Below are 27142 nucleotides of genomic sequence, written 5' to 3'. Positions count from 1 at the left end.
TCAACATGCGGATGGGGAAATTTCACAAGGCCTAACAGATAAGAACTCTAAGAAGAGCTATGAGCAGTCAATGTCTACATCACTACAGCACTTGTTGTCAGTAGCTGGAGTATTTCTTTGCTGCTGTTGTCTAAATTCCCACTTTTCTCTACTTTCCATAAGAACAAGGATCCTATTTAGTCTTACAGTACAACACTCTGCTCCTCATATAGGCTTGACAGTTAATTATTTATTTGACAGAATCACCTAAGAGATAGGCCTCTGGGCATGTCTGTGTGTTGTCTTGATTTTGTGCATTGACTGAGGTCAGAAGACCTACCCACTGTGGGAAGCACCATTCCCTGGCTAGGATCCTAGACTGGATAAATGGAAAAGGGAGCTGGTCTGAGCTTGCATTTATCCCTCGGCTTCCTGACTGTGTACGTGATGTGACCAGCTACTTCCAGCTCCTGCCACTCTGACTTCTCCATCATGATGGACTGTGTACCCTTGAACTGTGAGCCAGAATAGACCCCTTCTCCCTTAAGTTGCTTTTGTCAGAATATTTTGTCACATCAACTAAGATACTGGTGTTTTAAGATTTCAGACTATTTCACACATATCCAGGCTAGTTTTATGTCAACGTGACATACTCTAAAGCCGTCAATGAGTAGAGACCCCAACTGAGAAAACCCCTCCATAATATTGGTCCATAGGCAGGCCTATAAGGCATTTTATTAATTGGTGATTGATGGGGAAGCACCTGGGGGCTGTGGTCCTAAGTTTTATAACAAAAAATTAAAGCAGGCTGAGCTTGCATTGTGGCACATACCTTTTAATATTGGCACTTGGAAGGCAGACGCAGGCAGCCTGGCCTACATAGTGAGGTACAGGTCACCCAGGGATAGGTATTAAAGATCCTGTCTCAAAAAAAGAAAACATAAAGGCAAAAAGACGAGTTACTCAAACATGAAGTAAGCAGTAAGCAGCCTCCCTCCATGGCGTCTTCATCAGCTCCTACCTCCAGACTCCTGCCCTGCTTGAGTTTTTGCCTTGGCTTTCCTCAATGGACTGTGATTCAGTCCAAGTAAATGCTTTCTTCTCAAGTTGCTTTTGGTCATGGTGTTTCATCACAGCAGTAGTAACCCTAATTAAGACAACATGGCTTATTAATTTTATGAAATATAGAATCTTCTAAGATAGAGTATATCCTCAGAATGCACACATTCTAAGACAAAAAGTCAATGGGTTTTGCTCTATCTTATTGTCTTCTTTTGATAAAAGAGACACATACATGAGATGGCTCCAGGGATGCCTTCAATGAATTTACAATCTAATAAAGTGAAACTAGGAATCACCGGGTTGCACAAGAGGCTTAGCACATGTCTTTTCCCGGTACGGGGATAATCACAGGTTCATACTGTGAAGAAAGAAATGCTTGGAGCAGCAGGTGATTACATTAGAATTCTTTCTTCACTGCTCCCAGAGGCTTCAACAGGATTCCAGAGGGAAGGGGAAGTCTCCTTTCTCTCTCTTCCTCTCCCAGAACACTTCCCTTACCTTTCCCTCCTGTCTCACTGTGACTGTACCTTTTATCACTGGTGGAGAAAATGTAGAGAAAAAATTTTCTAACAAACAGGAGATTTTAATCTCTCCAGCCCCCAAGGCCTGGCATTGTCTCTTGTTTTCTCCACTCTGATGCTACCAGCAAGATAAAGCAGATGGGGCCTGGGAGCCTGAGGACATCCTGGCTGTGGGGATAATCAGATGCTCAGTGCAATTTCCAAGGCTGGTGAACATTTGTTTCCTGGAAGGGGCTGAACATATACAGCCTTGAAAGCCACTCAGAAGAATAAACACAGTCACATCTGATGAATAAATTACTGAAGTTATTAGGATCCGAGTCTGGGCTAACAGGCAAGGCTTGGTCACCCTTCATCAATAAGCCAACCAAACAGACAGTGGCAACAGTGATGATCAGGACAGGAGGTTTATTTTGTGTGGCCACATTGGGAAGACAAGAGCTCCGGTGACTCCCTAAGTCCATTTCTGGGGTTCTACCAGGAGGTTCACATTTAAATAGAGAGCAAGAGGTGTGTGAAGGTAAGCAGTCTGGTCATGATGTGATCCTACCCATCACTAACCCATCATTGTCTCAACTGCCGTCTGTCCTGCAAAGTGGTCTGACACAGTGGTCAGAACTGTGAGACATCTCTTCCTGGTAGGTAAGATCCCCCTCTGACTGATACCAAGCTTCCTACTTTTCCTGAGATCCTAAGGAAATCAAATTCCTTTGTGTACTACTTGGGTTTCTATTGGTGTGACAACACCAGGACTAAAGCAGCTTGAGGGGGGAAAGGTTTATTTCATCTTTACACCTTTTAGGTCACTCTCCATCACTGAGGGAAGTCAGGGCAAGAACTGAAGCAGAGGCTATGGAGGAGTGCTACTTACTGGCTTGCTCCTCATTGTTTTCTCAACCTGTTTTCTTAGACCATCCAAGATCGCCTGCCTAGGGATGGCACCACCCACAGTGGGCTTGACCGTCTGTGAAGCCTATTATTGCTTTTCAACTTGATTACATGCAGAATTAACTGAAACTCTATGACTAGGCATACCTATGAGGGATCTTTTCTTTCCTTCTTTCTTTTGTTTTTGTTTTTGTTTTTTGAGACAGGGTTTCTCTGTGTAGCTTTGGAGCTTGTCCTGGATCTTGCTCTGTAGACCAGGCTGGCCTCAAACTCAGAGGGACCCACCTACCTCTGCTTCCCGAGTGCTGGAATTAAAGGTGTGAGCCATCACCACCCGGCAAGGAATTACTTTTTCTTAATTAGGCCCTGCCCTGGATGAAATGACAGACTCTGGAGATCCACCATGGGGGGCCTCACCCTCCCTGGGAATCAGAGTGGAGATTGAGTGGGGGACTTGGAGGCCTGGTGGAGAGGGCAGGAGAAGAGGGGAGAGAGGGGGAGTTGGGATTGACATGTGAAACAAGCTTGTTTCTAACTTAAATTTAAAAAAATGAGTCTTTAAAAAGATAAATATTACCTATGCAGATAAAAAAGTATCATTTGAAGTTGAAAGAGCCACTTCTAATCTGGATCTTTGAGGCCGGAATATCCATCTTTAATCTGGGCCACACCTTCTGCTGACAGTTTATATAAGGACATGGGAGAAGAAAGCACTCTCTCTCGCTCTCTAGCTCTCTCTTCCTCTCTTTGCTGTTTGTCTGTTTGCTCTTGCAAGTATATTCCTTCCCTGTAATTAGAGCCTACCTTTCAGGAATCCAGCACATACTAAAGACCAGCTGAGACATGCAGAATTATGGACTGAACTGTTTTCTTGAACTTTCCATTCATAGGCATCCCTTGTTGGATTAGTTGGACAACAGCCTGTAAGTCATTCTAATAAATCCCCTTTCTGTGTATATGTAGAGAGATTAATTCTCTAAATTGTTACTCTAGAGAACTTTGATTTATACACCTACTTATATCATAAATCATTAATCAAGAAAAGCCCTACAATCTTGTGATGGAGAGATGGCTCAGTGGTTAAGAAAAGCCCTACGATCTTGTTTGGTTAGTGTTACCCCAAGGTATTTATGTTGTTTGTGACTATTGTAAAGAGTGATGTTTCTCTGATTTCTTTCTCAGCCCTTTTATCATCTGTATATAGTAGGGCTATTGATTTTCTTGAGTTGATCTTGTATCCTGCCACTTTGCTGAAAGTATTTATCAGCTGCAAGAATTCCTTGGTAGAATTTTTGGGTCACTTATGTAAACTATCATATCATCTGCAAATAGTGAAAGTTTGACCTCTTCTTTTCCAATTTGTATCCCCTTGATCTCCTTTTGTTATTGCATTGCTCTAGCTAGAGCTTTAAGTACTATTTTGAAGAGGTATGGAGTGAGTGGACAGCATTGTCTTGTTCCTGATCTTAGAGGAATCACATTGAGTTTCTGTCCATTTAGTTTGATGTTAGCTGTTGGTTTGCTGTATATAGCTTTTATTTTGTTAAGGTAAGTTCCTGTTATCCCAGATCCCTCCAAGACCTTTATCATGAAGGGGTGTTGGGTTTTATCAAAGGCTTTTTCTTCATCTAGTGAGATGATCATGTGATTTTTGTTTCTCAACTTGTTTATATGGTGGATTACATTGATGGATTTTCATATGTTGAACCATCCTTGCATGCCTGGGATGAAGTTTCCTTGGTCATAGTAGATGAGCTTTCTGATGTGTTCTTAGATGCGATTTACCAGTATTTTATTGAGTATTTTTACATCAATGTTCAGAAAGGATATTAGTCTGAAGTTCTCTTTCTTAGTTGTGTCTTTGTGTGGCTTGGGGATCAAGGTTATTGAAGCCTCATAGAAAGAGTTTGGCAAAGACCCTTCTGCTTCTATTGTGTGGAATACTTTGAGAAGAATTGGTATAAGCTGTTCTTTGAATTTCTGGTAGGATTCTGCACTGAGGCCATCTGGCCCTGGGCTTTTTTTGTGCAGTGGCATCTTGCCTTGCTGGCAAACTTGTAGTAGTGGCCACACCCTTTGGGTGTGGTTTCAGATTTGGAAGTGAAGTGACCCCTTTAAGGTAGAGGGTCAGCACACACTCTCTTGGGTTGTGGAGAGCATTGAAAGGGCAGAGACAGCCTCTTCTGGAGCAGACAGGCTGCAGCCGTTCTTTACTCTTACCTGTGTAAGTTGTTCCCCAATAAAACACCCATTTATCATTTATCTTCGGTCTGATAAACTCATTTAAATCCCATCTTCACCTACATGCCAATCTGATGGAGGCATTTTCTCAGTTGAGGTTCCCTCTTTCCAAATGTCAAGTTGAGGACAATCTAACCAGAACACTTTGGTGCTATTGCCCACTAGGCTAATATCCAAAAGAAAAGGTACTCATGTTTCTCTTCAGTGTACCTTCATTCCTGCTAGGGATGCTACATAAGTCCTCACTGAAAATTCTCCATGCTCAAGGTGCTGCCTTGAACACCAGCCCTATATTACTCCATGTGGTCCTCTCACAACTCTAACACTGCCCGAGAGCCTACAAGAAATTCAGCCCCATCACAGACACAAGAGAACCTGGTGCTGGCACCACACACCGATGGGATGCTGAAGAGGCACAGCAGGATCCCTACAGCTGATCGCTGATGAAGCAGCCCAGCATCAGCAGACAGGCTGCAAGATCATAGGTGATCTTAATTGCACACCAGGGAGGAACAGGTAACCCACATACAGCAACAGGTACAGGGAGCTCTGCAGGACACAGTGGTCAGGAGAGGAGCTTGGAGGGTTTTCTGTTGGTTCTGGAAATCTGGGAGGAATCTTCTGATTGGAGGTCACATTAGAGCATCTAAAGAGGCCAAACCCTAACCAAAAGTAAGAAGGAAAGCCCAGATATAGCATGTGCTCCTGAATTAGCAATGTGTCCTCAAGCTCTTTGCTTAGAATGGACTGCAACATCTCTGCTAATCAGTATGTGCGGGTTGGCAGAACATCACCTCCCATAACCTGAATTTGGATGTTCTGAGAATTTGTATGATTCCAGTCATGTTCAGCTTTCATTGACCCTGGGGTGTTCACTTCTTCTGAGTGGAACTCTTGACTAGGACCCACCCCCAGGGACACACACCACAATGGCTTCAGTCCTAGGAGCTGAGTACTTCTCCCTGGGGGCTATCCTGTTAGGGTCAGAGAATGGAGCAAGCTAGGCTTGACCACCCACTCAGGAAGCTAACTAGAGATCAGTCATAGCAAAAAGCAAAGAAAGCCTCTTTTCCTATATCTGGAAGGCTCAGCCAGCAGGATGCACATTCACTGGGAAACCAGAGAGGGTCAAAGAATCAAAGGTGGAGTTCACAGGGCATGGTTAGTGCCATGGGGGACAGGCTCTGCTCAGAACCGCTGATTGCAAAAGAATGGCCTTACCCCGTGTGTGCGGAGCTGATGGGCATTTTGGAGGGAGAGGGTAGTTATGGGGAGCAAATGTGGGAGGCTTGGGCAGTCAGGAAAACGAAAATTACAAAATACAGGGCTGGTGTGGAGAGGTTGTTCAGTGACAAAATGCTCACTTTGAAGGCATGAGAACACACGCTGGATCCCCAGAACCCATGTGAAAAAAAAACATTAAAAAAATCTGACTGTGATGGAGAGATAGAGACAGGAGGCTCCCTGGCAATTACTGGCCGAACAGGCTCACCTATTTGGTGAGTTTCAGACCAGTAAGAGACAAGGGAGATGGCACCTGGTGGTTTGAAGGAAAATGGCACCAATGAGAGTGGCTCTGTTGGAGTGGGCGTGGCCTTGTTGGAGGAAATATATCACCGTTGGGGCAGGCTTTAAGATTTTCTATGCTCAAGATACCACCCAATGTCTCATACCACTTCCTGTTGCCTGCAAGTCAAGTACGCGTCTCAGCTCTGTCTCCATCACCATGTCTGCCTGCATGTCACCATGTTGCACCATGCTGATAATGGACTGAACCTCTGGAAATGTAAGCCACCCCAATGAAAGGTTTTCCTTTAGAAGAGTTGCTGAGGTCATGGTGTCTCTTCACAGCATTAGACCCTAACTCAGACACCACCTGAGAAACTACACCTGAGGCTGTCCTCTGGCCCCGCCTCTATTCACAAAGTCAATCCACACAATAGCATCTGGTGTGCTATTTATCAGTGTCAGAGTCCTGCTCCACACAGAGGCTGGGAGGCAGAGGCTGGGAGGCAGGTGGCTGACATCAGTGTTGGTTTGTTTCTGCCAGGTACATTCAGGGACCAGGTCACCCTGAGCTGAGAAACAGTGCCAGTGTTTGTTCACATCTTTGTAAGGTGAAGATGAAACCCACAGAAACTAGAGATCAAAAGCCCCCCCCCATTTACTCAGCCTCCCATCCAACACCTGACCAATAGTAACCCTCCCAAAGAAAGCTCCCAGTGGACCCGTGGGCAATGGTGAAGGCTCAGTGAGGCTCCCATGACAACACCTGCGTGTGGGGGTGACAAAAAAGGAGCTGCAAGAAGAGAGGGAGCCCCCACATAGTCATAAGGAGGCCTGGATGGACTGGCCTGGTGGCATAAGCTTGTCATCACAGCTACTTAGGAGATTGAGGTAAGAGGGTTGAAAGTTCAAGTCCTGTGTAGACTCCAGGGTGTGTTTAAGGCCAGCCTTGGCTACATGAGACCCTGTCTCAAAATTAAAAAGAAAAAAAATAAGCAAAAAGAGGGATGGGCTATAACTTACTGATAGAGTAGCTGACTGACTTGTGTGAGGCTTTGGGTTCAGACACACACACACACACACACACACACACACACACACACACAATGCCCAAGCCAAGTGTGGCAGATCAGAGATCTGTGCCTAGTTGCCGTAGCCACTGCAGTTCTGAACAACAGTGGAGCTCCACAGAGCTGCCAGCCCCTTCTCCGACCTTGACTTGGGATCAAGGACCAGAGGGGTATAGAACTTCCCAAAGCAGACCACAGTCCAGTGTTTGCAGCAATAACACATCTGCACTGTTGTGAGACCAGCCAAGAAACAAAAACAGCTGGGGGAGGTCAGGGAGGTGATGGGAGGAGAGGGGGAGAGGTTGGGGGTGATGGGAGGAGGGAGAGGTCAGGGAGGTGATGGGAGCAGGGGGAGGTCAGGGAGGTGATGGGAGGAGGGAGAGGTCAGGGAGGTGATGGGAGGAGGGGGGAGGTCAGGGAGGTGATGGGAGGAGGGGGGAGAGGTCAGGGAGATGATGGGAGGAGAGGGGGAAAGGTCAGGGGGTGATGGGAGGAGGGAGAGGTCAGGGAGGTGATGGGAGCAGGGGGAGGTCAGGGAGATGATGGGAGGAGGGAGAGGTCAGGGAGGTGATGTGAGGAGGGGGGAGGTCAGGGAGGTGATGGGAGGAGGGGGAGGTCAGGGGGTGATGGGAGCAGGGGGAGGTCAGGGAGGTGATGGGAGGAGGGAGAGGTCAGGGAGGTATTGGGAGGAGAGGGAAGTCAGGGGGTGATGGGAGGAGGGGGAGGTCAGGGAGGTGATGGGAGGAGGGTGGGAGAGGTCAGGGAGGTGATGGAGGAGGGGGAGGTCAGGGAGGTGATGGAGGAGGGAGAGGTCAGGGAGGTGATGTGAGGAGGGGGAGGTCAGGGAGGTGATGGGAGGAGGGGGAGGTCAAGGGGGTGATGGGAGGAGGGTGGGGGAGGTCAGGGAGGTGATGGAGGAGGGGGAGGTCAGGGAGGTATTGGGAGGAGAGGGAAGTCAGGGAGGTATTGGGAGGAGGGGGAAGTCAAAGGGGTGATGGGAGGGGGGAGGTCAGGGAGGTGATGGGAAGAGGGGGAGGTCAGGGAGGTGATGGGAGGAGGGGGAGGTCAGGGAGGTGATGGGAGGAGGGTGGGGGAGGTCAGGGGGTGATGGGAGGAGGGGGAGGTCAGGGGGTGATGGGAGGAGGGGGAGGTCAGGGAGGTGATGGGAGGAGGGGGAGGTCAGGGAGGTGATGGGAGGAGGGGGAGGTCAGGGGGGTGATGGGAGGAGGGGGAGGTCAGGGGGGTGATGGGAGGAGGGCTTTTGGGGGTTTCTGTGTAACTACTGTGAAGTAGATGTTCTGATTTCCTGGAAGGAACAAGAAGTGATTAATTCAGTTGCAATCAAACAAATGACTGGATTTAAAGGGACAGAGGCCTTGGGAGATGGCTCAGTCAGTGAAGTGCTTGCCTCATAAGCCTGAGACTGAGTTCAACCCCAGAAGCCATATAGACGATCTGGTCATGGTGCTGTTAATTGGTAATCTCGGCAAAGAGGAGGTGGAGGCAGGTAAGTCAGGAAGCCGAGACTACTTAGCAAGTTCCAAACCACCAGTGGGAGACCCTTGTCTCAAAATGGTGGACAGAGTCTGGGAACACCAGTGGAGGTTGTCCTCTTACTCCCTATGCAACACACACACACACACACAGACACAGACACAGACACACACACACACACATACACAGACACACACACATACACACACAGACACAAACACATACACACAGACACACACACACATACACACACAGACACAAACACATACAGACAGACACACACACACACGCGTGCGCGCGCACACACACATGCACACACACACACACACACAAGTTGCTGCTTCTCAAAAGAAGATATAAACTACATATGAAGAAAGGTGATCTAATGTTCCAAGAATTGCAAACAAAAATCACAAGAGCTATGGGCCCATGTTTGTTGGAATGGCTGTTCTGAGCAAGAGAACTGCACAGAGAGGGTTGGAGGAAAAGGAACTGCATGATGAGGAGAATGGAAATAGCACAGCCACTTTGGAAACCAGGCACTTCCCCAAAGTCCCAAAAGAGAATCACCCCGTGATTCAGCAATTCTGCCTCTGGATACCCAGAAAGGCATACTTCCTAAGTACATAGGGTAACTAACCTTGATTGTTAACGTGACTCATTTTAAGACTTGCCTCCATCAGACTGACCTGTAGGCAGGTCTGTGTGTATAATATCACTATTGTTGTTGTTATCATTTGATGGAGGAGGGCTTAGCCCACTGTGGGTGCCGTCTCCCCTGAACGGCGGTCTTGAGTTGTACAAGAAAGCTGGGTTAGCAAGAACCAGAGGAAGCCATGAGCAGCATCCTCCAAGGCCTCTGCTTCAGTTCCTGACTCCTGGTCCCTACCTTAAGCTCCTGCCCTGGCTTCCCTCAGTCATGGACCATAAGCAAAAACAAACAAAAACATAAACAAAAAATCAAAAGCAAAAAAAAAAAAAACCTTTCCTCCCTAAGTTTCTTTGCTCATGGTGTTTATCACAGCAACACAGAGCAAATTAGGATGGTCTGTGTGTTGGTATTCTCTGCACCCCGTGTTCATCCTGGGTTTGACTGGCATTGGCACCCTGGTAGCTCATGAACTTACATGTTTTCATGGATATTTTGGCCATTAGTGTACCTCATTTTGAAAATTGTCTTCAGATCCTTTGTCCATTTTTTTGTTGAATTAACTATCTTTTTATAATTGATTTGTAAGCACTCTTTACATATTCTAGATATGAATTCCTTACCACATGCATGGTTTTCTTGTGTGTTCTCCTCTTCCTGGGATGGCTTCTCACTTTGGTGATGAGGCCTCGCTTGCTCTTGCGTCTTCTGCTCACCTTTCTGAGAAACAGCTTCACAGTCACCAACCACCCCCACCCTGCCCACTTGCTCTGAATCTTCAAAACCGCCCACTCTTCTCCGAGGTGCTGGCTGCGTTTGTTGTTTCTGCATTTGGTATGGTTGTGAGACAGGCTCTCTCTGTGTCCTCAAGGCTAGCTTCAAACTCTCGATCCTCCTGACGCAGCCTCGAGTGCACTAGGCCTGGCAGCCTTTGCTTGCTCTCCGTTTGCCCTTCTCTTTTTGCCTATTCAGTCCTAGCTGACCTAGAACTCTCTACATAGGCAAAGCCGACATAAAACTCGCAGTGGTCTTCCTGCTTCTGCCTCCCGAGTCTTGGGATTGGAGGTGTGTGCCACTGTGCTCAGCCTCCTTGCAGTCTGAAGACCAAGTAATTTTTTTTCCTAGACAGGGGATTTCCAGTTTTGAAAACGCATCACTTTAAAGCCATGAATGTGCTGGATCTTACCCAGAGTTTAAACTGAATGCTAAAGAGAGGTCTCTTCCTTCCACCCCCAACAGAGTCTGAGATGCAGCAGGCCACGGGCTCCATCGATCTGAACTTCTCTGGGCCTGGGGTGGCTGCAGCTGCGAGGCAGCCCAGCCATTTCGGCTGCTTGTGCACTTCTGGGGGTATATTTAGGCTGCTCCTATTTAGCACTCCCAGAATAGCCATCGTTTTTTGTTTCTCAATCGTCCTCTTCGTTTTTGTTCCTTCCTGCTTCAAATTGAGAGTGACATATGACATACTTGATGATTTCCAAACCCTCCCCCGGTCCAGAAGTCTGCCCTTTGAACTGACATCTGGGCCTTCAGGATGTGAACTGAATGTGACCCTCAGTGGTATCCCAGACTTCCTGGGGGTGGAGGGCACCATGGCTCCAGTCCCAGCATGCTCTGACCATGACCACCACTGCTTACTTTCAGAAAGAAGTTTGCAGTGAATTAGAAAATACTGGTATGAGGAGCAATTTGTGTTAGCCTGTATTGCTTCTAGGGATTCAGATAACTTTAATCCAAGTGCTTCCTGACTCAGGGATGCTCACGGTAAAGGTTTCATCTGTGTCTAGGTGCCAACCAGCCCCAGGGATGGTTCAATTGAGTCCCTTTGGCCCATTTTGTCCATCCCAAGAGTAAAGCACACAGTGCTTTGAGGATCCTGGGTGAAGTGGGTTTGGAAGTCGCGGGTGCTATTTCTAGACCAGCTTCTGACCTGTAGCGATCCTCCCTACTTTACATACAGCTAATCCCAAATTAGACTCCTGCTGTCAGTGGAGTATCTGATGTCTGCTCCCTCTAAATCAAGGTTAAACAGAAACTCGTGAGCTTCTTTTGTGAGGACTGAAAATACATTGAGCTCAGCACGGAGACTCCAAGGTCAGCTCTGAGGGACCTGGAGACCTGAGTGGTGTTTATCTCAGCCTTCTTTCTGTTGCTATGTAAAACACTGACCAAAAGTAACTTATAGGAAGAAAGGGTTTATTTGGCTCACACTTCCAGTTCACAATCCATCACTGAAGGAAGTCATGGCAGGAGCTCAAGCAGAGACCATGGAGAATGCTGCTCGCTGGCTTGCTCTCCTGGACCTCTCCTTCTGTGTGCTGACCCTGAGGAAATGCTTCCCAGAAGATTTCCCCTCAATGCTGCTGCCCTATGACTAACCAACGTAAATTCTGCCCCAGCTAACCAGCACCAATGGTTTCAGGAAAGCAAAGGTTTTGCTCAAGTGGTACTGGTCAACTGTTCAGAACGGCCGATGCTTTAGCATCAGCAACAGAAACCTAAGACAGAGGATGTGTGCCAGTTTCTTTTTGTTGGAAGGGCTGGTTGAAGGAAGGAAAAGCTATGCTTTTGATGGCGGCAAAAGCAGAGTTGAGGAGAGGGTGAGGTACAGTTGTTTTCTTGTTGCCTTCACAAGATATCCAACAAGCAACTGAAGGGGAGTAGGGCATATTGCACCTTCAGGAGATAAAGCCCACCCTGGTAGGGAAGGTTTGGCAGCAGAAGAGGGAGGGACTGGTCTCATTGTGTCCATAGAGATGAAGGACAGAACTCAGTTTGATTTCTCCTTTATATGGAGCCAGGAGCCTCAGTCCATGGGACTGTGCTATCCACAGCTAGGGTGGATCCTTCCACTTTGGTTTAACCTAATCTAGAATTCTCTCAATAGGCATAGACAGTGGCTTGTCTCCCGGTGCTGCTAGATTCTGTCTAGGTGACTGTAGTAATCCCCACAGGGGAATACTGAGCTATACCACAGTGGTGTTGTTCCATTAGAGTTTTCACAAATCAATCCATCCTGGTAAGTGTTGATAAATGGCGTGTAATAGCTTAAAGGATTCACAAAAACCAATTCATACAAAGGTTGTCCAAAAAGTGTCTCTAACAGTGTACTGAAGCTGAGGCCCGAGCGTGATGTGCTGAAGGGGACAAAATGGTGTGTCTTAGGTTGCCCTCTGGCCCTTCACCCCTTCCCACTCTGTCTGGGTGTGGGGGGCTTCCCACAGCCCACATGATTCTAGGTGTCAAGTTCCCTAGTGACCTGAGGAGCCAGAGCACGTGAGCTCAGGACACAGCCCACACCTGTCAAAAGAGCCAAGGCACCAGAACTCAGGACATAGAACACAGCTCACACCTGGCTAAGGGACCAGGGCACCAGTGCTCAGGACACAGGACACAGCCCACACACCTATCATGGGCAGAATCTGCCACAATGGCTTTTCCACTTATGCACACAACACTACCAAGGCAAAATCAAACCGACAGCTCAGCAGAAGTGAGGAGATAGGGGAGAGAAAGGCCAAAGTGAGACAGACACATCTGGAAGGCAAGGCTATTTCTTTGTGCTAACCCAGTGGAAAGTGGTTCCATCAAAACTCATTAAGAATGGTTGTTCCCCATGAAGAGTGCTGGGAGGATGCTCCTTCATCCTGCAGGAGGCAGCCAGAGCTGCCCTCAGCAGCACTTTGTGCATTGTCCTGATTTGTTACTGGCCTGCTCTGGGATGTCTGCAGCAAGAAAAACATTAAAAGAACCTGGGCTTAGGAAGATGGCTTAATCAGTAAACTGCTTGCCTCATAAGTATGAAGACCCAAGATCAAATCCATCCCCAGCACTCAGATGTGACAGCATATCCCTGTAATTTTGGCACTGGGAAGGCAGAGATGGGAGGATTCCTGAGACTTGCTGACTAGCCAACAAGCCTAACCAGTGAGCTCTGGGCTTATAGAGAGACCCTGTCTCAAAAAATATAAGGGAGAGCAACTGAAAACACTCTAAGTCAACCTTAGACCTCCACACACAGGTGCATACCTACATATGCACCTGCACACATGAATGCACATACACACAAATGCACACACACAAAACATGGAAAATGAGAGTAGACGCCCACTGTTCATGTAATAAGTATTTCTAAGATGGGGAAAGCGATGACCTTAAAAGCATGGCCTGAAAATCTTCTGTATAATGATAGCAATTGTCTATTTTAAAAAGGGACAGTGGTCTGAGGCTTGTTTTACAAACTGCTCCTGAGACATCTCTTTCTCTCCTTAGCCTCAGCACACCTTAGAAAGGCAGGTTCTCATAATCTTTACATCAAGACTGCTACCACCCATTCAGGATGCCTGAACTTCTAAAAGGAGATAACCTTCTGGGGTGGCTCCCTCCCAAGGAGAAAGAGTGAATCACTCTTCTTGCTTGTAGTAGTCATAAAACTCAACACTAAAAAGACGAAAATGGTTGCTGGTTTGGACTTTTCTGGATGTGTGAGATAAATTGACCGGAGGGGTTGTCTACAGTGAGTTGGCCAATGGGCATGTCTGTGAGAGGTTGTCTTGATTGCCGTAATTGAATGGGCAGTATCATTTCTTGGTTTGGGGCCTTGGACTGTATAAGAATAAGGGATCGCGTTGAGCACAAGCAAGCAAGAAAGCACACTCACATACATTCATTTCTGTCTGCTCATGACTGTGGGTATGATGTGACTATCTGTTTCCACTCCCTGTCACCTTGACTTCCCCACTATGCAGCGTGAGGGGCCGTGTGTTGTTTAGACAGGGGGTGGGGCTTGTGGACAACAGGCACTGTTCTATGCTGTATTTTGTCTCTTTGCCACCCCCACACCAAGGCTCTGTCACAGGAGGGATACAGTTTCCAATGTCCATGGCCCTGGTTTCATCTAGTATCCTTAGGATGACTGGTATGACCAAGCTGGCTCAGGCATTGAGTGGGTTTGGCCCTTTCCTTGACTTACTGATCTAAGCACAGAGTCGTGGAGGGAAACCACAACCTAAGGCTGGAAAGAATCCAGCTGGGCTATGAGGGACCACGTGCAGAGTGGGGTGACCACTTCATTCACACCAGCTGGGCTCTCACTCTGCAGAGCTCCATGGGAACTACAAAGAGCATTGTGGTTTTCTGAGGGCTGTCCCTGTGTGTTTCAGATAACCCTCACAGCCCCTATCTCTAGACAGGTCCTGCTTCCACCTTTCTGTGTCTGCACACACCCCTCTGTTCTGAGATGGCTATTCAGTGGTTGGAGACAGGTTCCTGCTCGCTGATAGCCCAGAGGCAGCTGAGCAGGCATGTGCACAGGTGACTCTGGAAGATGACCTCTGCTTTCAGAGGGGCAACATCTATGGGAGGCCTCGGAAGTCAGCCTTCTGAGACTCCATATGCTTAACTTTGAGCACCCAGAGTCCTTGTGGAAAGTTCTAGATAGCTCCTCACTTGGGAAACAAGGAACAGCAACTTTCAGCCCCCAGACATCTCCTCTTGCTTAAGCTGAGGCTAATTCTAGCTGTGTCCCCTTGATCTGCCCTTGGAAGCCAACACCATCAGAGGGTGGGTCCTGGGTATCCAAGGATTGGATGTAGGTCAGTATTCTACAGCCTGCACAGAGGCAGCAGCCAAGGAATCTGAGTACAGGCCAGCTGTGGTCAATGAGTCACCCGGACACAAGCAGCAGCTATTTCTGAACTAGACAGCATCAAATCCCCCTTCTCACCTTGAGGGGCCCTGGTCTTCAGACACTCTTCCCTGAGATCAAGGCAGGAAGAAGCTGAGGGTGGAGCAGGAGGAAGTCCTCCCATGTGTGCTTTCCCCAGCCATGCACCATGCAGGCAGGAAAGAACTGTTCAAAACAGGGGAGCAGACAGTTCCAGAAAATTCTAGAATTTGCAATTGTAAGAATACCCTCCCTCCCTCACCTCTCTTTCTCACCATCTTTCTATCTCTCCCTCCCCCCTCTTCCTTCCTCCCTCCCCCTCTCCCTCCCCCCTTCAGCTTCTGCAGAATACTGGCTATTAAAGCTACACACTATGTTAGGATAGGACAGAAGATTGCCTCCCCATGCTGTGCCTCGTGGGAGAGAATGAAAACAATGCCCGTGGGTGCTGGGTCTGACTGTTGTAAGCAAGCTGCATCTGTGGCTCCCTTTAAATTTCTCAGCCACACCAGGAAGGGTTTTCTTAAAGATGAGAGGGCTAATCACAGAACTAAGGTCTATGCGCAGGACTTCGATTGATAAGAACACTCTTTTCTGAACTGATGCACACTTCTGGAAGGAGTTTGTGAGAGACTGTGTTTTCCTCTCTCTATGGGGGAAAGATATTTCATATCTCCAGGACCTGGTGTATATAAGATAATGTGTCAGTCTCTGTATATCTACTCTTTCATGATGGCCACCAGGTAGATTTCTCACAGGTTCCAGGGGAAGGGAGTCTTGTCTCCCCAGATGCCATTCCCAGGAAGCACAAACTTTTTCTGCCAGGCATTGTTTACCAGTGCTGAGGATTGGCTTTAGAAGCTCATACATGCTAAGCAAGTACTCCACCACTATCCTATATGCCTTAAACATTATGACAGAAGCTCTCCTTACACAGCCCAAGCTGGTCTTGAACTTATGATCATCACTTCACCCTCCTGAGCAGCAGAGAGTTATAGATCTCTCCAACCAGGCCCAGCTTCCAGACAGCTCCCTCTGCTCAGTTCCCACATACCTGGCTGTGCCTTCCAGAAGGCCACCACCTGGTACCACCCCTGGGCCCATGGAATGGGGCCCTGACAAGGATTCACAAGGCAAGCAGGTATCCTAATCCAGCCTCTCTCTGCTTGTGTTCAGTGTGACCCTAGCTCTAGACTTCAGCTCGGCACCAGGGTGAGGTATTATTTCTTCATCATGTGGTAGTTGTGCTGGTTTGGAGGATGGAGGGATGTAGCTTGAAGTCCAGCAGTGACATTGGTGACCACATCTCTACAAACCCTCATCCTGAAGGAAGACCAGTCAGTTTGTTGCTCCTGAGAAAAGAAAGGGGAATAGGGTAGTGGGAAGGGCACCAAGTTCTCACTCTGATGGCTCAGGTTTCCTTAACCTTGGACCAGACTGGAAGGGACATCCATATTCTCACCCCGGAGGGAAAGACTACCCGGTGCTGACCTGAGTTTCTCAGTCAGAGTCAAGCCCTCTCCCCTACTGGTCAGGCCGATGCAGGCTCCACTCTGAAAGCTTCTGAGCCCTGCACTCTGGTTCATCTGCTTCCTGGAGCCACTTTAAGTGATTCTTTTTAAGTACCGGTAACCACAAAAATAATTTGTTATTCTTAACTATTTAATTCTGTGAAGGACAGTGTTGATGTTTCACAGTGAATTAATTGAAGTAGTCTGCCTGCCTTCCCACTCCTGAAAACCCTCCTGCATTTAATAATTAGAAATTTTCAGCACACTAAGTAGAAGGCTTCACAGGACCTACTGTAGACAATAATAAAGACAAACTCACAAAGGGAAGATGGCTCAGTGGGTAAAGCATTTGCCATGCAAGCATGGGTCCCCCTGTTCGAATCCCCAGAACTCACATAAAAAGCTGAACATGCCACTTGAATGTCCATAGCCCCAGTGCCCCTATGGGGAGATGGGAGGCAGAGTCGGAAGAACATTGGGAAACTCACTGCCAGCTTGCCTGATGTATAGAGCCGAAAAACCAGCAAAGAGACACTGCCATGAGCCAAGGTGGAATGTGAGGGCTGACACTGGTGATTGTCTTCTGACTTCCCACACACAAACACTGTGACATATGTGTCCCAGTGTTCACACTCTCACACAAACCCTGCATATACACACAAAACACAATAAATAAAGACAAATGAACTAATCGTAATTAACATTTATTTTCCCAACAAGCAGATAGAGAGTGGCCATCCTACACCAGAGCATTCCTATGTGGTAAAGATAATACTTTAAGCAATGTAGCATTTGTGAGTGTCCACATATTATGTATGCAGCTGCATATGTGTCTCTATCTTTGTACCTCATTTACCTGCATACACATTTATGTATAAAGGTTATGATATATACTTATTTCCCCAATTTGTAATATAATATGTGACTGACAGATGGTGCAAACTCATTCTTTTCGGGGATTAATCATTTTCTGTAAGTGGGCATTGAACCCAGAGATTCGCACATGCTGGACCAGCACTGTATCACTGAGAGATGTCCACAGCCCTCCTTTTGGTTTCATTTGGGGACAGTGTAACACTAAGTTGACCAGGCTGGCCTTGAAGTTATTCTGTAGCTCAGGCAGGACTCGACCTTATAGTCCTCCTGCCCCAACTTCTGCCTGCCACTATGCTTGGATAGTGTACAGGTTTTTGTTGCTGCTGCTGCTGTTTTAATTTATTTGTATTATATGTACAGGTGTTTTGCCTGCATGTATGCCTGCATTGTTGTATGTCTGGTGCCCTCAAAAGCTAGTAGATGGAGTCTGATTCCCTGGAGCAGGAGTTACAGATGGTGATGAGCCACCATGTAGATGCTGGGAATGAAACCTTGGTCCTCTAGAAGAGTAGCCAGTGCTCTCAAACCAATGGGCAATCTCTCCATCTCTCAGTGCACATTTTTGCTAAGTGTAAAATGCATCTCTGTCTATGTAAAAACAAAAACAATGAGACAGTTACTTGCAGTAAGTGTCTGCTAACACTGGACATATGGTATAGGGTGGCCTGAGATCTTTGGAGCCTTTGATAATTCTTGCCTAAAGAAGTGATTCCATGCACCCCCAGATTTTAGTAGGGTCTGAGAGAATATCATGTCTATAGTTCTAGAAACTTTCTTTCAGTTATGCTACCATTTTACAATCCAAAGTTAGCAGACATATGAAGAGTTAAAAGGCAGCGTTCCTGCTAGGACTGCCCAGTGGAGAATGCTTGCCTAGCATGCACAAGACCATGTTCTCTTCCTCAGCACCAGGAAAGCTGAGCTCATCCTCAGAGAGGAAGAAATACAGTTGAAGATCTGAAGATGGCTCATTCTATAAAGTACTTGCTTTGCAAGCCTAAGGACCAGGGTTAGATCCCCAGAACCCATGCTTTTGAAGCTGGAGATGCTGACTTCCATTTTAATCCCTGGGGCCAGCCTAGCCTACTTGTCCAGTTTCAGGCCAGTGAGAGACCCTAACTTAAACAAACAAAAATGATAGGTGGTCCTTGGGGGGGGCAATAGCTGAGTCTTCTAATCTCAGTCTCAAATGTGTACACACACATGCAAAAACCTGCCATACAACCACAAACTTGGAGCCTGATGGTCCAGTCTTGTTAAGAGAAGCTTTTTCCTTGTGAGAAGCCTTCCCGCCAGCCTGGTTCTAGAGCCGCATCAGTCCCAAATAAACACACAGGAGGCTATATTCATTATGAAGCTGTTGGCCTTGCTTGTTTCTTACTGGCTAGCTCTGACTTAAGTAATTACCCCATAATTGTTAATCTAAGTATTTCTCTTACCAGAGAATAGTTCCGGGCTTCCTACCCCATGGCGGTTACATCTCGAACTCTCTGTGTTTCTCCTTCCCAGAATCCTCCTGGACTCCTAGTCCCACCTATCTAGATTCCTATTGGCTCAACAGTGCTTTATTAACAAATGTACAGGACTTCCCCCATAACAGTCTGATCTCATTCTAAGAGTAGAATCTAGGCCAGAGGGACAGAATAGTAGCTCAGGGTGATCACTTCTGGTTGGCAAAGTCACAAATCAACCAAAGTGGTTGGCTCTCTTTAAGACCTTTTCCTGTGCTTTGGTAGTGTTCGGGAAGCCTAAGTCTCACTTCATCCCTGCAGAAGAAATACTACAGAGGGACTTCAGATACGTGCATATTACTGCATTTGATCAAGACTAGACCTGTAGCGCTCAGAACTGTAACTTTGTCCTAACATGGTCATGAGGACACCCTTGAGCTGTGAGCCTGGTTAAGGATGTACCTTGGCCTTCACTTCACATAGTGCATCTTGATGTCTATCACTACTGTACAACCTAGGACAATTAATGTGATCCTTGCACTTGTATCTGGAGAAGGAAATGGCTCTGTACCATCTCCTGTAGTGGTCTTGAGTGGGACAAGCTTCCTGGAAGAGGTGTAGAATGCAGAGGCTGCCACTAGAGGGCTCTGCAGGAACCTGGGAATCTCTCCATCCCTGCAGAGATGAGAGAGCAACCTCGAGGAGCCCTGGCTCAGTGTAGATTCTATCATTGTGTTTCTCATAGCTATTCAGGAGGGTGAGTCAAGAGAAGCTGCTTCTAGGAGCTGCTTCCTTGGGTCACCTGGGCATATGTAGGTGGACGGCACCAGGACAGCTGGTAGGCGCTGCACCAAGGAAATTTTGTTGTGGTAGTACCACTCTCTACCTGAATCAGAATGTCCGTTACCATTATGGAGATTATAATGATGTCATACAGTGGAATATCAACTCTGAGACAGGCTTAGAAACTCTGGTAATCAATATAAGAAAATCCACCTTGAATCAGATTCCAGACAGAGGGAGGAACAAGCCCTGAGGTTTGGGCATGGCTGAGTGAGAACCCACAAGATAGAACACTTGGAGTTTAGGAGATAAAGGAGCTCGGTGAGTCCACCAGCAAGGAGGTAGGCAGGGCAACCTGGATGATGTTTAATAGTAACCAAGAACCACTGCTAAGGACTAAGGGCTTTCGGACAAGCACCATTAGTCAGACACTTTTAGTCTTTAGGTGTGGGCACAGTGAAGTCACTGTAGCAGTGCCTAGAACTTTCTTCTTGTTCTCAAGGAGTTTGGCCTCTCGAGCATTTCCTTTCAAATTTTGTTTATTTTCATTTATGCATATATGTATTGCCTGGCTGTATATGCACCATTTGCGTGCAGGTATGGGCAGAGGCCAGAAGAGGGCGTCAGGTCCCTGAAACTGGAGTTGCAGGCCTTGTGGGCCACATCCTATGAGTGCAGGGTGGGGATGGGGACCAAACCCTAATCCTCTGCAAGAGCAGCAAGTGCTCTTAGCAAACTCAGCCTTCACTTCAGCCTTTACTTTCTTCTATAGATTTAGCATCCCCTGGCCCAAAGTGAATAACCTTTTAGCCTTCCAGAAGGGAATGCAAGCATTGGGGAGCCTCCACCCCATCTCCACCTTCTCTCTGAAACAATTCAGGTCCCCTCTGGAATGGCCCAGGCAGAGTCAACCACCTGCATCATTAAACTGGTGCAACCCAGGGGTTTTACTGCAGAGGGTCTTGCTCAGATTCGCTGGCCAGGTGAAAGGGCTCCTGGAGAAGGAGGAAGAGGCCTGAGGCCACAGTCAGGACACCGCTGGGAGGGAGCGACAGTGGGCTGCAGGGCTGGGCGTCCCGGGGCGGGGGCGGAGCAGGTGAGCCGGCCGGGTGGGCGTGGGGAGTGCACTTGTACGTGACGTTGGAGTTTGCAGCAAGCCGGGAGTAGGAGGCTGTGCGCGCGTGTGTGGAGTGCTGCGCGGCCAGGAGGATGTGCGCTGCGGGGCGGCCACCGCAGTGAGTCGCGGAGACAGGAGCGGGCTGCAGCCCGGGAGACCCGGAGGCGAGGGCCAGCAGGAGGCCGCGGGCCTGGAGAGGCGCGCCGCCCGGCCCCAGGATGTAGGCGATCGGCGGCTGCGCTCCTGCTGGCGGCCGGCTCACCATGAAGAAGCACTCGGCCCGGGTGGCCCCGCTCAGCGCTTGCAACAGTCCGGTCCTGACCCTCACCAAAGTGGAAGGTAACGCGCCGCGTGACGTTGGGGCGGCCGGGCCTGACACGTCTATCCCTGATCCGGAGCGACACCTGGCTGCTAGCGGGGCGGGGGTGGCAGCTCCGGGACGCTGTCCGCAGTGCAGCGCGTTGCCGCTGGTGGGGACCTGGAGGCTCCAGCTGTCTGGAGCTTCTGCTGGGGTGACATGCTCAGGTGACTGCGTGGTGCACCTGGTGGCTCTGCTCCCCTGGAAGTCTTTTCCGACTGTCATTAAGCTTGTGCCTGGAGGGCAGAAGGGAGGAAAGTGCTAACCAGTGAGCTCTATCTCCATCTCTGTCTCTGTCTCTCTGTCTCCATCTCCATCTCTCTGTCTCTGTCTCTGTGTCTGTCTGTCTGTCTGTCTGTCTGTCTGTCTGTCTCTCTCTCTCTCTCTCACACACACACACACACACACACACACACACACACACACACTCGAGTGGGTGGCCTGGGTGAGGATCATCCCTCGGGCACCCGACCCAGGAGCCAGGAGATGAGGCCCACAGCTACTGGAAACCAGAAGAGACCAGGACCTGTCTGGCCGATTGCAGATGGGCAGAGAGTAGCAGATGAGGGGAATCCCTACACCAGTCTGTAAACATGTTCTTATTCAGACCTGGCGGGGACAAGAGGGGCTCCTAGAGGCTGCAAGAAAGTATTCCTGCACTGCCTGTCTCCTTCAGCAGGGAACCGCCCCCATTCGGGGGATGTGAGAGAGAGGGGACCATGGAGGAGGGTTGTGAGTTACTCAGACACAGCTGTCATTCTGCTGGTCTGAAAGAAGACCTTGCTTTCCAACAAAAAGGGTCCTTCGTAGCTTTCAACTCCTCCCCTGAGCTAACCAATCTGGCCAGGAGTAGAAAAGAGAACCCCCTCTATGGTCCAAGAGCCTCTGTCCAAGTCTTTGCTGACTGGGGTAGTCATGGCTTCAAACACCCTGGTTTACGCCCACGCCCTGAGATAGGGGTCTGTGAGGTCCCTGTATCCACCTGTTCCTTCCTTGTTGGCATAAGCCTGAGGGCCAGCAGAGACCAGGCAGGTTGGTAGGTGTGTGTTCCCAGCTTCACAATGTCTCCATCCTGTTACCTCCAGATGAGGACCATGGGGCCAGGAAGGGTGGCAGACTGGTCCAAGACTGATAGCTGCTACATGGTGATGTAAGGTGGGGGACTCCTGAACTGTGGGACCCCGAAGTCATTCCTTTTTCAGAAAGCCAGTTGCAGTGATGTGCAGGTCCCTGTTTCTCTCTCCTCTATGACTGTCTCCTCTCTCAACATCCTAGTCTCGAGAAGGGCTTGGTACTGATTATCTGTAGCAGAAACTAGCAGAAGAGCTTCCTCTCCTGGGGATGGTAGTGTTCTGGGCCTCCTCCCAAGCGCATGGGAATGAAGAGGGGACCAGAAGCTGGAGTAGGCAGTGAGGAGCTCCTCCACAGAAGTCACGCACTTCTACCTACTAGAAAGGCTGGTTCTCCCGTGCAGCAACAGGAAATCCCGCAGCACCCCTAGTTAGCTTCAGGGAAGGAGGTCCTGAGCTCACTGCCAGTGATGAGGTTATCTAAGATGAGTGCAGTGGCCTCAGAAGTGCATCGAAATGACACAGCAGACATGAGGGTCCCCAAGGGCAAGCCTGGAGGTTGCCTTGGGGAATGAAACTGATAGCCCTCTCCCATTACCTTGGTAAATACAAGTCTTCCTTTTGCCCTGTGGTGGTAGACACTTTACCATGACCATCTTCATATGCATGACTGGTTCATTACAAAGTTGTAGAATTACGCTGGACAGATGGAGGATGACTCTGCCCCCTGCACAATATGGCTTGTATATATTATGAACCCTGGACCTCAGTTTCTCCAACTGTAAAGCTTGTCTTAGCAGATGAGGAAGAAAATGCTATAAAGGCAAAAGGTAATACCTAGTACTTGTCCATCATACACGGAAGGTGCTTTGTGTGTGTGTGTGTGTGTGTGTGTGTGTGTGTGCGCGCGTGCGTGCACTTGTGTGTGTATATGCATGTTTGTGTGAGGTGCTAATCTTCTAGTCACAGGTCATCTAGCGTTTTCCACAAACATCTTGCCTCTCTACATGTATAAGACAAATCTATATATAGGTCAGGGACTGACAGACCTACTCCTTATAGCTAGGCTCACACAGAATAATTTTTCTCTGCCTGGCTTTCATCCTTAGTGCTTTTGTTCAGTTTGATTTGAGATATATATTTTTCTTAACCATCTGCATATTGTGGCTATCTTTTGGAACTACTGAATCACTCTCTTTTGCCTTGAATGCACAGGACAAGGCAGTCCCCATCCCGGAGCTGTGTGTGTGAGTGGTATATAGTCTGCGGGGATGGAGAGCAGCAGGCAAGGGATATTTATTAACTTGTGGAGTGTGTCATCTGAGGGAAGGCAAGAAGGCACCAGCATGTGGTACATAAAAACCAAAATAGAAAATGCAATGCTTAGTTGAACTCAAAGGCAGGAAGATGGACAAAATGACTTCATTACTCAACAAATACTTCATCTTTCTGTACTTTGTGTCCTGTAGCTACTGAGAAAGACCCTGAAAATGAAAACAAAAGCAAAAACCAAATAATGTTAGCTTCATTATCTTGAAAGAGATTTACGAGTAGATAAATTATCAGATAAAGGGTAAAAAATATCCTGGAACAGAGGTAAGAACAAAATGTCACAGAAAAACTGAAATTTTCTTCCCAAATTGAGCAATCTATAGAGATGTTCCTGAGCTTCTAAGGGGCAGGCTTCTGAGATCAGACTTCTCTGGGAAGTCCTGATGAGAAGGCCAGACTGAGAAGAAGCCTTCCTGATGAGATGCTCTTCTGAGGAGGAGGAAGTAGCCTTTTTGAGGAGGAGGAGGAGACTGAGGAGGAGGTAGCTTTCTCTGAGGAAGAATTCTTTCTGAGGAGGAAGCCTTCTCTGAGGAGAAGGCACAGAGAAGAGGCCTTCCTGAGAGGAAAACATTTTGAGAAAATCATCTAAGAGACCTTTCTGATGAGGTCTTCTAAGGAGGAGGTAGCCTTTCTAAGGAGGGGGTGGCCTTCTCCTAGGAGGAACTCTTGAGGAGGTGGTTTCTCTAAGGGAAGGCATGAGGAAGCAGCCTTTTTAAAAAGACCCTCCAAGGAAGCCTTTCCAATGAGATGCTCCTCTATGAGGGAAACCTCTTTGAAGAGACTTCTGTCTTTAGAGGGGACTTTTCTGAGGACGAAGATTTCCTGAGAACAGCCTTCTTAATAGGCATTTCTGAAAAGAAGCTTTCTGGGGAACAGACCTTCTGAGTGGTGGTCTTTCTGAAGATGTAGCCTTCCTGAGAAGGAAGGCCTTTGTGGTAGAGGTATTACCACAGAATCCAGAGGATGCGAGGATAATCTGTTAGGCAGAAAGGAAAAGTACTTCAGGCAAAGGAAACTGAGTGTATAGGCTTGGTCCTAAAGAATGTAGAGAGAGAGGGCTGGCCCTCTGGTGGGGGGTAGGGTAGAGGCTTAAAAAAAATGGCTTCTGGTCAGGTGCAGGCTTCTATCATGTCTAACAACATATCTTGTTTCCTGGCTTTCCTGTCAGGAGAAGATGCTGAGTATTGATCAAAAGCATGTCTCTAGTAGAGTAGCAATTACTACAATCATCTATATTCACAATCAGCTAATTCACGGTCAATAAAGTTACATTCAATGAGAATTAATAGTTGAGAACAATACAATGAAGTCCCTTAGGAGGCCAACTGTCAGCATTGTGGAAACAAGAGGGACTGTGATGGAGAATGGACAGGGTTTCGTGCCCAACCCTTACGTGGCAGAATGACTCAAGCTTTCCAGAATAGTTTCTCTTGTGTAATCAGAGGTGATATGTTTCCTTTAACAATGACAATGATAGTTTTTTATTGTGGTGATGAGATTTTCAGCTTGGTTTTCAGATTTTTGTTGTTAACTGCTTTTAGCTTTTTGATTTGTTTATTGTGGTTTTTATGGTGACCTGCTTTATGGGAAGGGTCAGGTTGTTTGTGTGTGTGTATGTATGTGTGTGAGTGTGTATGTGTGTTTGTGTGTGTGTGAGTGTATGTGTGTGAGAGTGTGTGTTTGTGTGTATGTGTGTGAGAGTGTATGTGTGTGAGTGTGTATTTGTGTGTGTGTATGTGTGTTTGTGTGTGTGAGTGTATGTGTGTGTGAGAGTGTGTGTTTGTGTGTATGTGTGTGAGTGTGTATTTGTGTGTGTGTGTGTGTGTGTGTGTGTGTGTGTGTAGCATATTTCCTCAGGTTCCATCTACCTTATTTTGTTGTTGTTGTTGTTGCTGTTTTGGTTTAGTTTGGTTTTTGCACACTTTTTTTTTGAGTCAGAGTTTCTCAATTGCCTGGATCTCACTGATTTGCTAAACTAAATGGTCAGTGAGCCCCAGGGTTTCTTCCCAGAACTGAGATAACAAATGAGCACCACTATGCCCAGACTTATTGCTTATTTTACCATGGGTTCAAGAAGATTAAACTCACGTCCTTAGCTTGCATGGCAAGCACTTTACTGACTGAGCCATCTCCCAACCTAGTGGTTGTTTTGTTTTCTTTTGTTTGGGTTTGGTTTTGAGATATGGTCCTGCTATATAGCCCAGGGTGGCCTGGAACTCATGATCTTCCTGTCTCAACTTCTTCAGTGCTGAGACTCCTGACACACACTGCTATCCAGCACTAAGAATGATGAATGAAAGCTGATCATATTACAGATTGTGGCCTATGGAAGCTTGTTTTATTAGCCCAGTTCTTCCTATAGAAAGGCTGAGCCCTGCTACATCCATCATTTTACAAACAAGCAGCCTCCCAGGACCATTCATGTGAGGTCATGCAGTTAGAAAGCAAGGGGACTTGGATCCAGATGCCAAAGACTTTCAAACATCTGGGTTTCATTTGAGGAACAATAATTACATGAGCCTGAGGCTCTTTGTAGGTGTTCAGTGAAGGTGTGTTCCCCAGGGATCCTGCTGTGGTGTGACTCAATGGTCGGCATCCCCAGGACTGGTGGCTACTGGTGATTACACTCTTGCTGCCTCTGTTCCAAGGGTGTGAAGCCTGGCTAACTGGTGCGGCCTTATGACCCTGTGCACTAGAGCAGAGCATCATGGCTGCAGGAGTATGCCATGGAGGACAGCTCACATCACAGCAGGTAGAAGTAGAGGCTGGGTCAGGATGGAGCAAGAGATAATATCCCCCCAAGGGCCACCCCACCTGCTTTTTCTGCCTAGCCCCCACCTCTCAGAGTTTCCAGTGGTTCCTAAAATAGTGCCACCAGCTGGGGGGGGGCTAAGCTTTCAAAACATGGACCTCAAACATGCTCGACCCAGACACCTCTGTACATCCAATGTGCCTGAGTCAGTGTGAGAGGATTCTTGGCAGATGGCCTCTGAACCCAAAGAGTAGCATCTGGTTGATCAGTCCTAAGCCAGAAATATTTGAGATAAGGACATTTATGTGCTAATTAAATCTATTATCCAGTGTATGAAAGAACTTCTGAACAAGTTAGGTTCTTCTTGAATAGATTACCTGTTGACAGTCTGGGAGATGCTCAGTGAGTAAGAGTGTTTGCTATGTAAGCGTGTGAACATGAATTCAAATCTCCAGTACCCATGTAAAAAGCAATGGAGAGAGGACCACTGAGGCTTGCATGCTGTTGGCCTCACTCTAATTTCAGTGAAGACCCTGTCCCAAAGGAATAAAGTGGAGTGTGACAGGGCCAGACACCCAGCATCTTCCCCTGACTTCGTTGAACACACCTACACAAACACATGAGCATCTACCACCACGCATAACACATAATGATAAATAGATAGATGATAGACAAAGAAATATCATCCATCAATATCTTTCCATTGTCCATGGAAGAATTATAAAATGAATGGGACATTTCAGTCAAGAGTGAATTCACTTCTGCTTGAGACTCACATGGCCCACTGTTCCCTCTGGCCACCATTCCCTCTTCTTTG

At 47.6% G+C, this 27142-nt stretch overlaps 1 protein-coding gene across 2 annotated transcripts in view; it reads left to right on the top strand.

Annotated features, from left to right (window-relative positions):
- The window catches only part of Slc35f3 (solute carrier family 35 member F3), a 246689-nt gene that overhangs the window by 135279 nt on the left and 84268 nt on the right, over nt 1–27142 (top strand). Inside the window, exon 1 of one of the 2 annotated variants that reach the window (XM_005064694.4) lies at nt 20837–21152. The exons of the other annotated variant lie outside the window; for it this stretch is intronic. Within the exon in view, the coding sequence (XP_005064751.1) occupies nt 21077–21152 (76 nt within the window). The 5' untranslated portion in view covers nt 20837–21076. Of the gene's footprint in view, nt 1–20836; nt 21153–27142 lie in introns of those variants that run through there. 2 annotated transcript variants of the gene reach the window in all.

The sequence above is a fragment of the Mesocricetus auratus genome, unplaced genomic scaffold, assembly GCF_017639785.1.
Source record: "Mesocricetus auratus isolate SY011 unplaced genomic scaffold, BCM_Maur_2.0 Super-Scaffold_100013, whole genome shotgun sequence".
In the NCBI taxonomy this organism is placed as follows: domain Eukaryota; kingdom Metazoa; phylum Chordata; class Mammalia; order Rodentia; family Cricetidae; genus Mesocricetus; species Mesocricetus auratus.
The sequence above is the reverse complement of the archived record's forward strand: the minus strand, read 5'-3'. Positions and strand labels throughout refer to the sequence as shown.